Genomic DNA, 14282 nt, shown 5'->3' on the forward strand with positions numbered 1-14282 from the left:
CCATGAGAAATGTCGCATACTAAAAATGTTTTCCCTTTTTCTTTTTTGGCCAATCTCAATCCTTTAGAATTACAAATGGCTTTCACTGGAAAGCTTGCAAAAACATAAGATGTATGGAAGTAGGGCACTAGATAGAAACATATATACCCGTCAGAAACTCTCTGTCAAGGAAAATATAAATTAATGAAGCAAAACTTGGATTTGGGTTGACATTCCGAAGTTCTATATGCAATGAAATGAATCGATATCATTGGATTGTTATATATATTGACAATATATTAATTTTTAAATGTGAATATTTCAATTATGTTAATACATGTCACACATTTTAAACAAACACGTTTCTCTTATTAGACAGTCTAATTTGTTACATCGAAAGTTATGATTGTTGAAAAGATAAAATCATGTCCAAATATATAGTTCATAATTTATACTATGAGAGCATAACACGTTAGATATATGGTAAAATTTCTCATCTTTGTATGTTTGTTATAAAAGTTAAACATCAATTGGGTTCCTAGGAGAATGTTTTCTATGGTGTGCACCTCTATATATTTATCTATATGTATATAAAAAAAGTGTGTGAGGATATACTAATATTCAATGTCATCTCCTTCATCTTCTTTGCCCAATGTCATTGCTCTCTTCCGAGTTCAATCTACCTTTGCCCTTTATGCAAAATTCTTTTCGGCTGACCTTGTCTTTAATTATATTATTGAATTGGTCCTACCAAGTTGCACTTTTCCCCCAATTCTTTTCTTTATATCTACTTCATATTGTTGTTAGATCCTTAAGCAAATGCAATTGGGCAATAAAAACATACTTAATAATGGTGGAAAACCTCTTTAAAGTAAAACTGATTTTTGGCGAAAAAAAAACAATTTCAAACAGGATCTTAATTTAGAGATAATAATTGATATTGAATCACAAAGGTAGTGGTACTTAATTCACAAACGAAAGTTCCACTTCACTGCGTACATGCTTTACAATAACAAGAAACCTCCTTCTTTTTCCCCAATATGTTCAAAGCCAAAATTCAAAATCATTAATGCATGGACTAAAAAGATGAAAAGAAACTAAGATTTCTCTGGTCATAGCGTCCTGGTGTTTGTTCCTTACCGTTACATGCAAATCATTAAAAAAAAAAATTGAAAAATTCTAAGATTGCATTCATAATTTAGTCAAAAATGCCACTAGCACAAAAGGCTAATACAAACTAGCCACAAAAGGGCGATTACAATAACCGAACGATCTAACATCAGAATTAAGACAATCTGGTGCACCTCCACTAGATCATTAATATTTAAAGGTGCTAAAAAATAATATATTTTGGTGTATTCATTAAGGTTGAGTTTTCATCAAATTCCATTGTTTCACTTTCATTTGTATTATAAAAGAAGAAAGGGGTAGTAGACTTAGCTTCTTTCTATCTGTTAACAAATTGATCGATCGATCTAGACCCTTAATTGTTTCAATATGGATGAGTTGTTGTTTGGTTGGTTTCTGGCTATTGCCCCAGATAGCATGCAACCAGATCTTGACAGTCCATTCAAGAACAAAAATTGGGTGGAGATTTTGATGTCTAATTTTAACGGCTATGAAAACAAAAAAGGGCCATTTTTAACTTATGCTTCGGACTTTATAAATTGATATTATGGCTGCTGGCCTACCACAACAAAATTTTCCATGTGGGTCGTCTTTATGCGCTACACACTAGTGCCAAATTGCTATTTTTCTTCGTCCCCTTTCCACCAAAGTAGGAATAAATGGAAAAAAATAGTGAAGATATGGTTACCCATCAAACAAGGGATGTTGTGTGCTTTCTACTACTAATTAAGTTCTTGTCTAAGTGAGGATCTTGCTCTTCCACACGACTTAACTTTTAATATGATTAATTTATTCGATCACACCATATATTTTTTGACCAAACAAGCGATGGTACTTTATTAGATCAATTGAAAAAGTATTGAGAGAGCCATCTCATCAATTAGCAATACGACGGACATGGTAAAGCTTCCCTAGTGACCATAGTCAGTTCTAGAGCTAAAACGATATGGAGAGAATAAATCACACAATAATTTTAGTTACCTAACAATTTTTTATAATCGCGAATCTTTGAATTTTATGATGAAATTTGATCAACAACAGTTATCCATGAAATTTGAATTTATGACCTTTTTCAACAAGATGGACATTGACTATTAGCTAGTGTGTTGCTAAACTAAATTGCTATTGGCCATTAACTCTTAATTTCTTTCAAGTGAACTAGTTAGAGGGATTGGATTGGATGGTTGAGCAAGTTGATTATAATCTAACTTGGGATTATAATGATAGTTGTAATGGTGATTGTGATTCATTGGTGCCTTCGCTATCACATTTTGGCTTGCCAAAGAAGGGGGAAGCAAGGTATTAATCTCATATATATGCAGCCGTCATTATGCCAAAGGATGGAGTTGATTATGGAATATGGAAATGAATATCATGATTAGGGATGACAAAGACAAGGGAGGAAAAGCAATAACCATTGTCATAATTCAATGGTAACGAAGGTCAAATAATTTATGGACAAACATTCATACATTATAATATTCCAACCGTTTTGCATGCTCTGAAAAGAACACATATGATAATGCTATATCTTTATAGTTTCTTGCACACGAAATCATTTGAAAAAAAATAAAAATAAAAAAACCCTTGATTATATAGTTTTTTGACGGCCTTGATTGATTTGTTAATTAATCCCCTAAAATGTAATTAATAATGCTAATTCTGGAAACGGTGTAGAATCGAGGATGCATATTTTTTAAGTAATTCGAAGTTTCTGCTTTTCAATAGACTAGCTTGCCTTTTTCTAGCAGTACTATTTCTTACCACCTTGCATTATTTAAGATGTTACCCATTGAGGGTTTTTTTTAATTTATTATTAGTTTATGTTAGATTAGATCCAAGCAAGCAAGTTCTAGAAATTGGTGAAATCGAATGGAATCTTTGTGGAAAATTAAAACTTTCAATCCCTAGCTAAAGCCAATATTTAATGAGTTTCCTATCTTGAACAATTAAGTAACAATCATTAAATTAACACTCATACGGCTTGTGGACAACACTCAATTAAATTGGAGTTGAGGTCAAGTTTGAAGCTTGTTGCTTTACTCTTTCGATCAAATGATATTTATCTCTGCTTAGTTGAAAAAGATCTCATATATGTTTGACTCACATGAATAGCGGGAAAGACGATATCAAATCCGCACCAAGACTACCTAAGCCTATGTCATGTAGCTAATAGTGCAGTGCCAAAATTTGCAAATTGTACACTAGACACCAAATTGTCCCTACAACCATTATATCACACACACCGTACCCTCCAATCCATTGGCTCAAAAGGCCCCAAACAATAACTCAACAACGCCCTTGGATCTGCACTTGATCATCATCATCCTCATCCTCATCATGATCACACCACAAACTGTAACCTGTTCTTGTTCTACATAAAAAAAAGCTGCAATACACAGAGTGGCCCTTTAGTGCCCTATAACTATAGGGCAGGATGGTCCATGCAAAAAAAACATTATATAATTATTATCAAGTACCTTACCTTGCATTGCAAGGACCATGGACCACACTAAAAACTATATACTGGCCTATAAATACAGTTACAAGTTCCAAAAAACAAAACCCAGTTCAGAAAAAAAAACAGTACATCAAATCTCGATGCACCACCACATTGCATTGGTCCAAAATTTTCCGACCTTCACAGCACCCGGCTTTTATGGGGTTTACAGCAAATTGACCCACCAACAAATTGACCCTCCCAAAAGGAAAAAAAAAAATGACCCTTCAAAAGTAGGGTTGGTTTCTGGTTCGTACAGATTGATTTTCTGGCCTAAAATTCATGAAGAGAGAGAGAGAGAGAGAGAGAGAGAGAGAGAGAGAGAGGGTTGGTTTCTGGTTCGTATACATATTGTCATATATATTGACAATTTGACATAAGCATTTTTGAGGCATTAACATATAAAATCTGAGTGAAAGTTACGTAAGGCTGAGGGCTAAACACTTCAAACTCCAGTTTTGTACTAGACTGGTGTGGTGTGGCAGAGAGAGGCCAGAGATGGATGGAGATGTATCATTTGGGGACTGGGTTTTGCTATGTTACGCAGGGGTGCGTAGTGTGCACTAGTACCTCTGATTTTGAAGGAAGGAAGGAGGGAGGGGGAAGAAGACAAAAAGAGGGGGGGGTGAGGTCAGCGTGGTGTAGGCGTAGAGTAAGAAGGAGGAGAGAGGAGAGAAATATAAGTCAAGCGGCGGAGAAAGCTTCGTTTTTGAAGGACCACCTGCTTTTTTAACAGACCACAAATTAAAGCTGCGTGGGGACTCTCTGCCTTCTCACTCTCATTCTCTTCTGCGTGTGCCTCACGTGTTCTTCTATCATAATAGTAAATTGCATACAAAAAGCATGCAACACAACGATTATTATTTATTTCTTGGAAGAAAAAAAAAACGATTATTATTTATTTTAAACTTCATTTGAAAAAAAAAATGAAGTTTTTTTTATAGAAAATTATTTTTGAGTGAATTTTAGGATACGGGCTTCAAAAAAGAGAGTATCATTAATAAATTATGTTATGTTTGAGAGTATCAGCCGATTTAGTTAATATAATTTTTACTTTCATATAAAAAATGAGATTAATCTCACATTATTGTGTTTGGCGACTTAAGATTATTCTTATGTTGGATAGGTAGAAATAATCTATTTTCATTTTTCAATTAAAAAATCAAACAATTTGAATTGACCCTAAAGCTCATATGATTTGTCTATTATTCAAAAGAAAAAACAAATGAGAACTTTTTTGTTTATGAAAATGAGAAACATGCTTGGCAAACCGTTGTTGGAAACCCTTTCAAACAATTGATTTGAATGGTATGTAAATTTATGGTTTTGGAAAAGTAAACGCATAAATTTTTGAAGACGACTTGAAAATGTAGAGATTCATTAAATTACTTTTGAAAATGAGACTTATAACATGTGTGTAGTCCGAGAAAACAAAAGGGCTTAGCTTGTTAGGCCCTTCAAACCTAGATATTGCCTAAAGTTCTAAATCACAAATTGGCCTTTCAAAATACCCCCTAATAACCATTTCAATTTCCTTAAGAACATGTGGTAGGGAAGTTAACTTGAGGAAATTGTGGTGATAGGGTGTGTGGAAGATGAGCAAATAGTGGGTGCGCGTGGAGTAGGCATATTTTATTATTATGAAAGATAAATAAAAAGAAAAAGAAAAGATGCTGGTCCCATGCAACAATATGTTATGTGTGTAATGTGGTATAGAAAGAGAAGGGGGATGGGTGGGCTACTTTAATACACCGATTAATGACAATTAGATGGCAAAACAATGGACCACCTCATCTCATCTACACACAGTCCCTTATTTTGGGAACATTTTGCATAACTCTAGGCGCATCGATTCTCTCTCTCTCTCTCATTTTTTGGTTCATGGAAAAAAAGTTTACCCACTAATTAAGATGAGGAAAAAAATGAAAAACAACAAAAAGAAGGCAGGGCCACCATTGTCCTGTCACAGGCGCATAGCCTCACTGAAACCCATCTGAAAAAGCCTGGAAACAACTCCTACATGGGAAGGACTTCTTGGGATTTGATCCCATCCAATCCGACCCAACAGAGATTTTTAATATAAAATGATCATATTATTTTGCAATTGGGGTTTTTTTTTTTTTTTTTTTTTCTTTTTAATTTTTGGTGGATGATTATGTGGAAGAGAAATGATTAAAGTAAATGAAGAAGAGGTCATGTGGCGGCTTGTAGTTTGTGTACTCTGTTGTGGTAAAAATAGTCGTAGTACTAGTACTTTGCAAGGCAGGGAGGGTTTAATTTTATTTTTTTTAATGTTTAATTTATTGTATTAATTAAAGGGTTTTTCATGGTTTAACAGTAATTTAATATTGTTGGGTTAGGAAATAATTGAGGTGGGGGAGGGTATTAGAATTCTCATTCTAGGAAGTCTATTTTGGAGGTATTTATATCATGCATTGACCCACTTGAGAGAGAGAAAAGGAGAGAGAGGGAGGCCATATATGATGGAAATGAAATGATGAACATGGTTAGGGAAGGTCATCATCAGACCTATCTGATCTTCTATTTCTGAGGAGATATATTTGATCTTTCTTCCTAGGTTGGGCTTTCATGGCTTACCATGTTGGCTTATTAGGAGAAGTCTTCTGAGAAAAAGGAGGCAACTCTTCTTCTCTTCCTCCTCCTCCTAGCTCCTCCATCATCCAAACCACCACCACCACCACTACCATCTTCCACCTACTCTATTTTCCTGAACAATCAACATATGCATATACTGCACTTTGTAAGCCCCTCTTCTCTTTTCTGTCTAATGCAATATTGTTAGCTTAACAGCAAGCAGCAAACTTTATTGTCCCTTCTGTTCATCTGATCAAAGTGATTCTTTTAATTTGGTTTTTTCATAAATTTTGGTTCTTGATCTGGGATATTGATAATCTTCAGCTCTGCTCTATTGGGAATCTAATTAGTTTCTCTGTTCTTTTGTGGCAGGGGATCTTGTTGGAATTGTAATTGCAGAAAAAAGAGTATCTTTCAGTCAAAGAAAAGCAGTAGAGAGATAGAGAGAGAAAGAGAGCAAGAAAGAAGAAGACAGTAACTTTCATGGCTGGACAACTGAGTGAAGCTAAACCAAGGGACATGGTCTCTTCTTCAGTTGGGTTCTGCTACTCTGATGTATCCAGCAACCCAACCATTCATCAAACCCAGTTCACCAATCAGATCCAAGACTTCGGCTCCAACCCAGAGATCTTCAACTTGACCACAGGAATGGAGATGATAGGTTTCCCAAAGCAGAATGAAAGTAACAACAACTCAGCTATGTGGAAAGCTGGCTTCTTTGGCAAACCAGGGAACCACCAAGCAGGCCCATCTTCTTCAAAGACAATCAATGAGTCAACAAGTTCTGATTTTTATCATCACCAGCATGAGTTTAACAACAAGCAACCTGATTTCTCAACTGGGATTTCAGAAACAAGCAGTGATCATCATCATCAGAATCTAATGGTAGGACCTCAACATCAAGACTCCTCTGGGGCTTGGCAAGAGAATAGGTTCCTTGTTGATGATTCTTCTCTGAGGTGTGTGTTTCCATGTGAAGGAAATGAGAGGCCAAGCCAAGGCCTTTCACTCTCTCTTAGCTCAACCAATCCTTCTAGTATTGGGTTGCAGTCCTTTGAACTGAGGCAGACCAATCAGCATCAACCTCATCAGCAAGACCAACAAGATGATGATGAAGAAAATGATGATCACATGAGGTTTATTTCTTCTACTTCAAGAGATAGTGTTGGTCTCTTTGGAAAACCATCAGCAAATATGCAGCAGCAGATGAATATGATGCAAGATGGGTTTTTGGGAAAAGCTACAGCTTCTTCAAGTCTTCATCCTGAAGGGCTGTTCCATCTCAGAAACTCAAAGTACTTGGCTCCTGCTCAGCAACTTCTCAATGAGTTTTGTAGCCTTGGAACCAAGCCAAGTACTGATCACCACCATCCATCAAAGCAAAAGCCCCACAAAAACAAGCTGTGGGAACAAGAAGACAATGGCACTACTAGTTCTTCAAGAAACAAACAATCCAATATTTACTCCCTTGAATTTGTGGAGTTGCAGAAGAGAAAAACCAGACTGCTTTCAATGCTAGAAGAGGTAAACATATACATGTCTTTCAATATTTATTCATTTAAAGTTGAAAGTTAAAAACTTTTACTGGGTGGTGGTTGATTCTTGAGCTAATTAAGCAACTTGGGGTCCTTCCAATTAATACCCACAATTTAATATTTCGATTTTTTATTTTTTATTTTTTATTGTTTATATTGGAAAATTTATAACTTGAGATTCTTTCTCAAACCCATCTCTACTGGTTTTTTATCATCATGATCATATGTGTGTTTGTTTTAGGTGGAGAGAAGATACAAGCACTACTGTGATCAAATGAAGGCAGTGGTCTCGTCCTTTGAAACTGTGGCTGGTGCTGGGGCTGCCACAGTGTACTCAGCCTTGGCTGCAAAGGCCATGTCACGACATTTCAGGAGCTTGAAAGATGGGATTGTGAGTCAGATTCAGGCCACAAGAAAAGCCATGGGAGAGAAGGATCCAGTGGCTCCAGGCACAACAAGAGGTGAAACACCAAGGCTTAGGATTCTTGATCAAACACTTAGACAGCAGAGAGCTTTCCAGCAGATGAACATGATGGAGAGTCATCCATGGAGACCTCAACGTGGCCTTCCCGAGAGATCAGTCTCTGTTCTTCGAGCTTGGCTCTTCGAACACTTTCTTCACCCGTATCTCTCTCTCTCTCTCTCTCTCTCTCTCTCTCTCTGGGTCTTTATATGAGTAAACAACAAATTAGATTTTTGGGAAGAATCAATGTTATGTGAAAAGAAAAGAGAAAACAACAAACACTTTGCTGATGCTGTTATGTTGATATAATTTTCTTAAGGCCGCAAGAGTTTTGGGATCATCAAGTGATATCTTGTATGGTCTCAATCATTTTGCTATTGAAAAAACAATACAAACACTTTGGTTGTTTCCATCCACCACCATTCAGATTCCAAGTTTTTCAATTTTTTTGCGTCATTTTATTTTCAATCATTTATTTGCTTGATATTTTCCTCGGCCCCCCACCCCCAACTCTCTTTGTTGTATATTCCTTTGTGGGTCACTAGGTCTCATTCTACTTCATGGGGAAAAAAAAACCACCATATCTCTCTCTCTCTCTCTCTCTCTAAAGAAGTAACAGTTGTATTTTTTGTTGTTTACAATACAATAGAAATAAAAGAAAGTAACAGAATGTTTTGTGAAACTTTTGCAGGTACCCAAGCGATGTTGATAAACATATCTTAGCCCGCCAAACGGGTCTCTCAAGAAGCCAGGCACGTCGACATCCCTCTCTCTCTCTCTCTCTCTCTCTCTCTCTCTCTCTCTCTCTCTCTCTAATATTATACAAATTTCCCCACCACTTAATTTATATTATTATGGGGCATATCTTCTTAGGATCCATAGTTTAGTTGAATAATCTATGTTTATATCATATTATAATTCGTAATCATTTATATTATAATATGAATCCGTGTCACCAATCATATTATATATGTGATGCCTTTTGTTGTTACATGGTGTTTCAACAGGTCTCCAATTGGTTCATTAATGCAAGAGTTAGGCTATGGAAGCCCATGGTTGAAGAAATGTACTTGGAAGAAACAAAGGAGCGTGAAAACAACATGAACAACTTGACCTCCTCAGATGGGATCACAACAGACCCCGGGGACAGCAGCCGATCGGGTCAAAACCCGCTTCACACCCGACCCGAGGATAAAAAACCCACGCCCGACCAGCTCGTCCGAATGGACTCCGAGTGCCTCTCCTCCATCATCACAAACCCAGAAAAAAACCATGACTCCAGAAGCAGCAAAAGCACCCTCTTAAACCACCACATGCACCCACAACAAAGTTTTGGGAGGGTAAATGAGTCATTTGGGACAATGGAGCTGGATTTTTCATCCTATAATCACCATCAGCAACACTCTGGAGGGACAGTTTCTTATGCCAATGATCATCATCACAACCCAAATCAGGGTTTCAATGGTGGAGGCGTGTCGTTGACATTAGGGTTGCAACAGCATGGTGGGAATGGGGTGAGCTTAGCATTCTCTCCTGCCTCACAGAGCTCTCTATTTTACCCTAGAGATCACATTGAAGAATGCCAACCAGTTCAATACTCTCTCTTAGATGGGGAAGGCCAGAATACTTTGCCCTACAGAAATTTGATGGGGGCACAGTTGCTACATGACTTGGCAGGATAGGCAAAACATTGCTCAATTGGACAGTTTCAAGAGGTTCACTATGGTTTAATTTAGTTTATGTCACAAATATGGTGAATTGGAGATTGGTAATAGATAAAGTAGTTTTAGGTATAGATGGATATATATAGCTAAATACTTGATACATACATAAAGGGCTATACTGGGTTAGGCAACAATTATATGATGATCTTCACTTTCATGGCAGCTGGTATAGTTTTTTTTGGGTCCTCTCTCTTTTTTCTATATTTTTTTTTTATCTTTTTCCTTTTTATAATTGTAAGGACATGTTTATTATTGGTAGGCTAATTTGGAATTGCCTGTGATTTGGTCCAAAATTATACAATATTTGTTTGCTCTTATGAGTAGAATATGATTTTCCAGAGATTTTAATCTAATTAAGTAGTTATACGGTCATCTCTCTTTAATTGCCTTTCTCCATTTGTGGTTGGGCTAAGCCAACCGACGATTGATTGAACAACTTGTGGCTCTTTTTTTAGTGAATATTTGCTTTTTTTGTGGCTCTCTATGTGGTGGAAAAAATTAAGTTTAGCAGCACAATTTGGTGTTGGATCATCCTTGTATGTAGTTTCTTGGAGATTAAGACATTTGCTAAAGGAAATTACAAAATATCGTGATCCTTTTTTTGTGTGTGTGTGTGTATTTGTGGTCCTATAATTCATGAGCCTCGTGAAGACGATATTTTCATGCCAATAAGAATTGGTCACCTTTTTTTGATTTGTCAACTTTGGGATTGGTTTATGCTTCTGCTTTTGCAAATGGAAAAGTTGCTTTTATTGGTTACCTTTTTAGGTAGTGTGAAGGGCATTAGGGTTTTGGGATACAACTACCCCTGTACGTGCACCCAATCAAAATTTTCAAAATCAACCAAATTTCTCCTTCGCATGCAGAGTGCAGATCCCAATCGAATACTTCACCTCTCTGTGAAATAGATCGAATACTTCACCTCTCTGTAATATAGATATTCATGAAATATTGCCTGCACATATAAAAACAATTTAAAAAATTCACCAAATTAAGATGTTTCATATCATAGAAGATGTCAATTATTATAAGATGTATTAAAAGATTATATATTGTTATTACCTATCAGATTGTTTCAGGTTTTTGATTAACTTAGGTCACTGGGGAAGTTTTAACTCGTGTCTGTCATATTGTTATTGGGATGGCTTCCTTTACAATCCATGTCATTTATACTATTATTCCTATTGATCTAATAATAAAATTCTATCGCCTTTAGATTTCTTTGTCAAAAAATATATATAATCAAGGAAAAGTTGTACGTAAGTACGTGGTTCAATTCCAATAACTATCTGAAAGCTATGTAAATATGCATGATTATATTATTGACATGCAACAAACAAGTCATGCATATGATCATGTGATAAATTTGAGCTTGACAAACAAGCGCATGATTATATTCTTTTTAGGAATGGCCCCCCATTAAATTATGCTTTCCCGAGCATAAAAATCACAGTGTTTTTTTTAATAGAAATTGCTTTCCACAATATATACGGAGCTTTAGTGGAGGGATTCCTCAAATAAGTTTATTTGAAAGACACCCTTATAGGGCCCACCATACATTTTATTTCATTAATCCGAATAGTATATTTTGTAGATATTCATTCGAAGATCATCTCTACAAAAAATCACTTTGAATCCGATATCATTTGAGCACTCAAATAAATTATTGAAATTTTAGTATTTTCTTCAAGCACCGTGTTCATTGATTTTCTAGGACACCATTAGATGTCTAAATGGTTTGCAATTTGTCTAATTTTTTGCAATGATGATTTATGAATAAAGACTTTAAAAAAAAAAATAGATGATTTCGATTGTTGGAAACAAATTTGTAGGATACCTAAAGGGTGTCTCTCAAATAAAATTATTTGAGGAATCCCTTAATATATAGAAGAGGACTATATATATATTTGGTTCATTGGTAAGTTGGTAACAATGGTTGAAACGGTTGCAAGAGAGTTGCAATGGTTAGTAAAATGGTTTTTATCTTGTTTTCCTTATGAAAGATATGGTTCTTAATTACATGCACATTGAAGGCGAACTAAAGTCAGGTTTTCCATGCCTATTTATTCTGCTTGTTACCAAAACGGGTTGACAATGACTAACCACAATAACATTATGGAGAAGTTAACAGAATATACCATATTTTCAAAATAAAATTATTTGGCGACTGATCAGTTATAGACAAGAGGGCTTGTTACTTGTAACTCCTTTTGTTTTCCAAATACATTATGTATCATGTGATTGAATTATTGTGACTTATGAAGGTACATTGACAAAGGAAGGAAGATTGGGTTTTAAATTCCCGCTAGCGGCGAGAGTCATTTGGAATTCATTCCAAATGGAATTTTGATACTAATAACTAGCCTTTCTTCTAGTGGCACTTTATTTCTCGACATTATAAAAGATCTCGAGTTCGAATCGCTCTTTCGTGTTGAGAAAAACTGAGAGATATAGATGGTCCTATTTAGGAAGCACTACTGGATAAGGACTGGTCCAATTTAGGATGGGCCCTGTCCTACTTACGTTTTGCACAACCCAAATCAGCACCCAGAAGAGCCAAATCTTATTGGGCTGCTAGAAGATACTGGCCTCTGGCCTGGATGTGAAAATTATCCAAGCCCCATCTGGCTGAAATTTCAGCGCCTCATTATTGTTTGTTTGTTTTTTAACTTTTTTATATTGGAATGGTTGCATAATAGAAATGAATTGGAAAATTGCAAATTTAGGAAATGAATATAAATCAAGACATGAGAGCATTTTTGCTCACCACTTTAACTCAAGAAGTATCATCACCACTCTTCTCAACACTTGACGTGTGTTCATGAGCATAACTATGATTCTATGAATACAAAGCAAAGAATTAACTATAGTTAAGTCAATGGACACGAGTCAAGTGTTGAGAATGGTGGTAAGTAAAGATACATATTGGGTAAAAGTGATGATCAAAAATATTTCCTAACCTAATCTTAACGGGTGTTAAAACATTTGGGCTTCAAACACGTGTAAGCAAAGCATAAAATTCCAAATGGGCTCAGCCCCAAATTGAAACAAACCAAGGAAAACCGGACCGACCTAAATCGGTGCAATTTGGTTCAGTTATAAGTTGCATTTCCAGTAAAAATCGAATCAATCTGAACCAACTGCAAATTGAACCGAACCGACTCGTGCTCGGCCTTAATAATTATTGAAAAAAAAAGACAAAAAAAATGCGTAGGATCCTTTGTAATGGCAGTATGGGAGAGGCCATCAGAGATTCATAGGCCAGGGCTGGTTAATATGTGCAGAGGAAATGAATTATTACAAATAGGGAAATGGGGTACAAGAAGTTAAGGCTAGTCTGAGATTCGTAGGTCAAGAACCACTTAATTACTAGTAAAGTTTAACTTTAGAGAGTAAAATCAGCTGCAAACAATTGTGATTTGTGCCTTTTTTTAAATATTTTTTTAGATTTTATTTTTGACCAAAAATAAAGAAAAGACAGGATGAATTGATAATTGATGCGTGTGAAGGGATATGGTTATGGGCCATGGATGAACAGACATGCAGGGACCCACCTCAATTCACCTCGTGAAACCCTAAAAACCTTCTCCCGACACATTTTAGGTGGTGGATGGGCCCACTTAAGGTTTTAGCCTCACTCTCTCACCGACCCGGCCTTCAAACACAAAGGACACTGAAGTAGGTCAATCGCCCTAATTGATTTTCTTCGCAGCAGTTTAATAGGGTTTGAAAAAAGAAAGTATTTTACGTGCATTGATGGAAAAACTATTAACGAACATATCATATCATGTTTTATATGCACCGACACTTTTGTAGATGTAGTTTCTTCTTTTCTTTTTCACTCTTTTTTTGTTCATTTTATTTTATTATTATTATTTTTTCTTTTATATAAGCGATAATAAGGAAGGGGGGAATCGAAATTAAAGAATTGTTTAACTGATGCAAAAAGGTGTAGTGGACTATCTTTATGCAAAGAAACATTATAATTTAGATTATGAAAAGTGATTTTTAATTTTACATCATTTCATTACAAAATCCGTTACCTTTTGAGCTTTCTTCTGCTCTCATCTTAAATTAAAAAATAAAAATTACAACTTCTGTTAAAATAAAATAAAATCCAATAGATGGTTGTAAAGCAGAGGGTGGAGTGTGGTAGGCGATTGTAGCCAATACTCCTCAAAATAATACTTTTATAAAAATAAAAAAATAAAAAACTTGTGTTGATGTGGTTAACGTTTGCCTCTTCAATAATTGATATATGCACAGCCAAATTTGCTTCTATTTAACCCATCAAACTGTATGTTTGGAAGATACATTACAAGTCAAATGAGAGAGAGAGAGAGAGAGAGAGAGAGAGA

General features: G+C 35.7%; 1 protein-coding gene across 1 annotated transcript; it reads left to right on the top strand.

The window, feature by feature from the left end:
- The first annotated feature begins 6038 nt into the window (after positions 1-6038).
- BEL1 (POX (plant homeobox) family protein) lies at positions 6039-10250 on the top strand. The gene is made up of 5 exons (XM_021965177.2): positions 6039-6368; positions 6575-7726; positions 7979-8361; positions 8892-8952; positions 9208-10250. The coding sequence occupies exons 2-5, from the start codon at positions 6686-6688 to the stop codon at positions 9880-9882; spliced, it is 2160 nt and encodes a 719-aa protein (XP_021820869.1). The 5' UTR covers positions 6039-6368; positions 6575-6685; the 3' UTR covers positions 9883-10250.
- Positions 10251-14282: the final 4032 nt, after the last annotated feature.

This window comes from Prunus avium, chromosome 5 (assembly GCF_965620075.1).
Source record: "Prunus avium chromosome 5, drPruAviu1.hap1.1, whole genome shotgun sequence".
In the NCBI taxonomy this organism is placed as follows: domain Eukaryota; kingdom Viridiplantae; phylum Streptophyta; class Magnoliopsida; order Rosales; family Rosaceae; genus Prunus; species Prunus avium.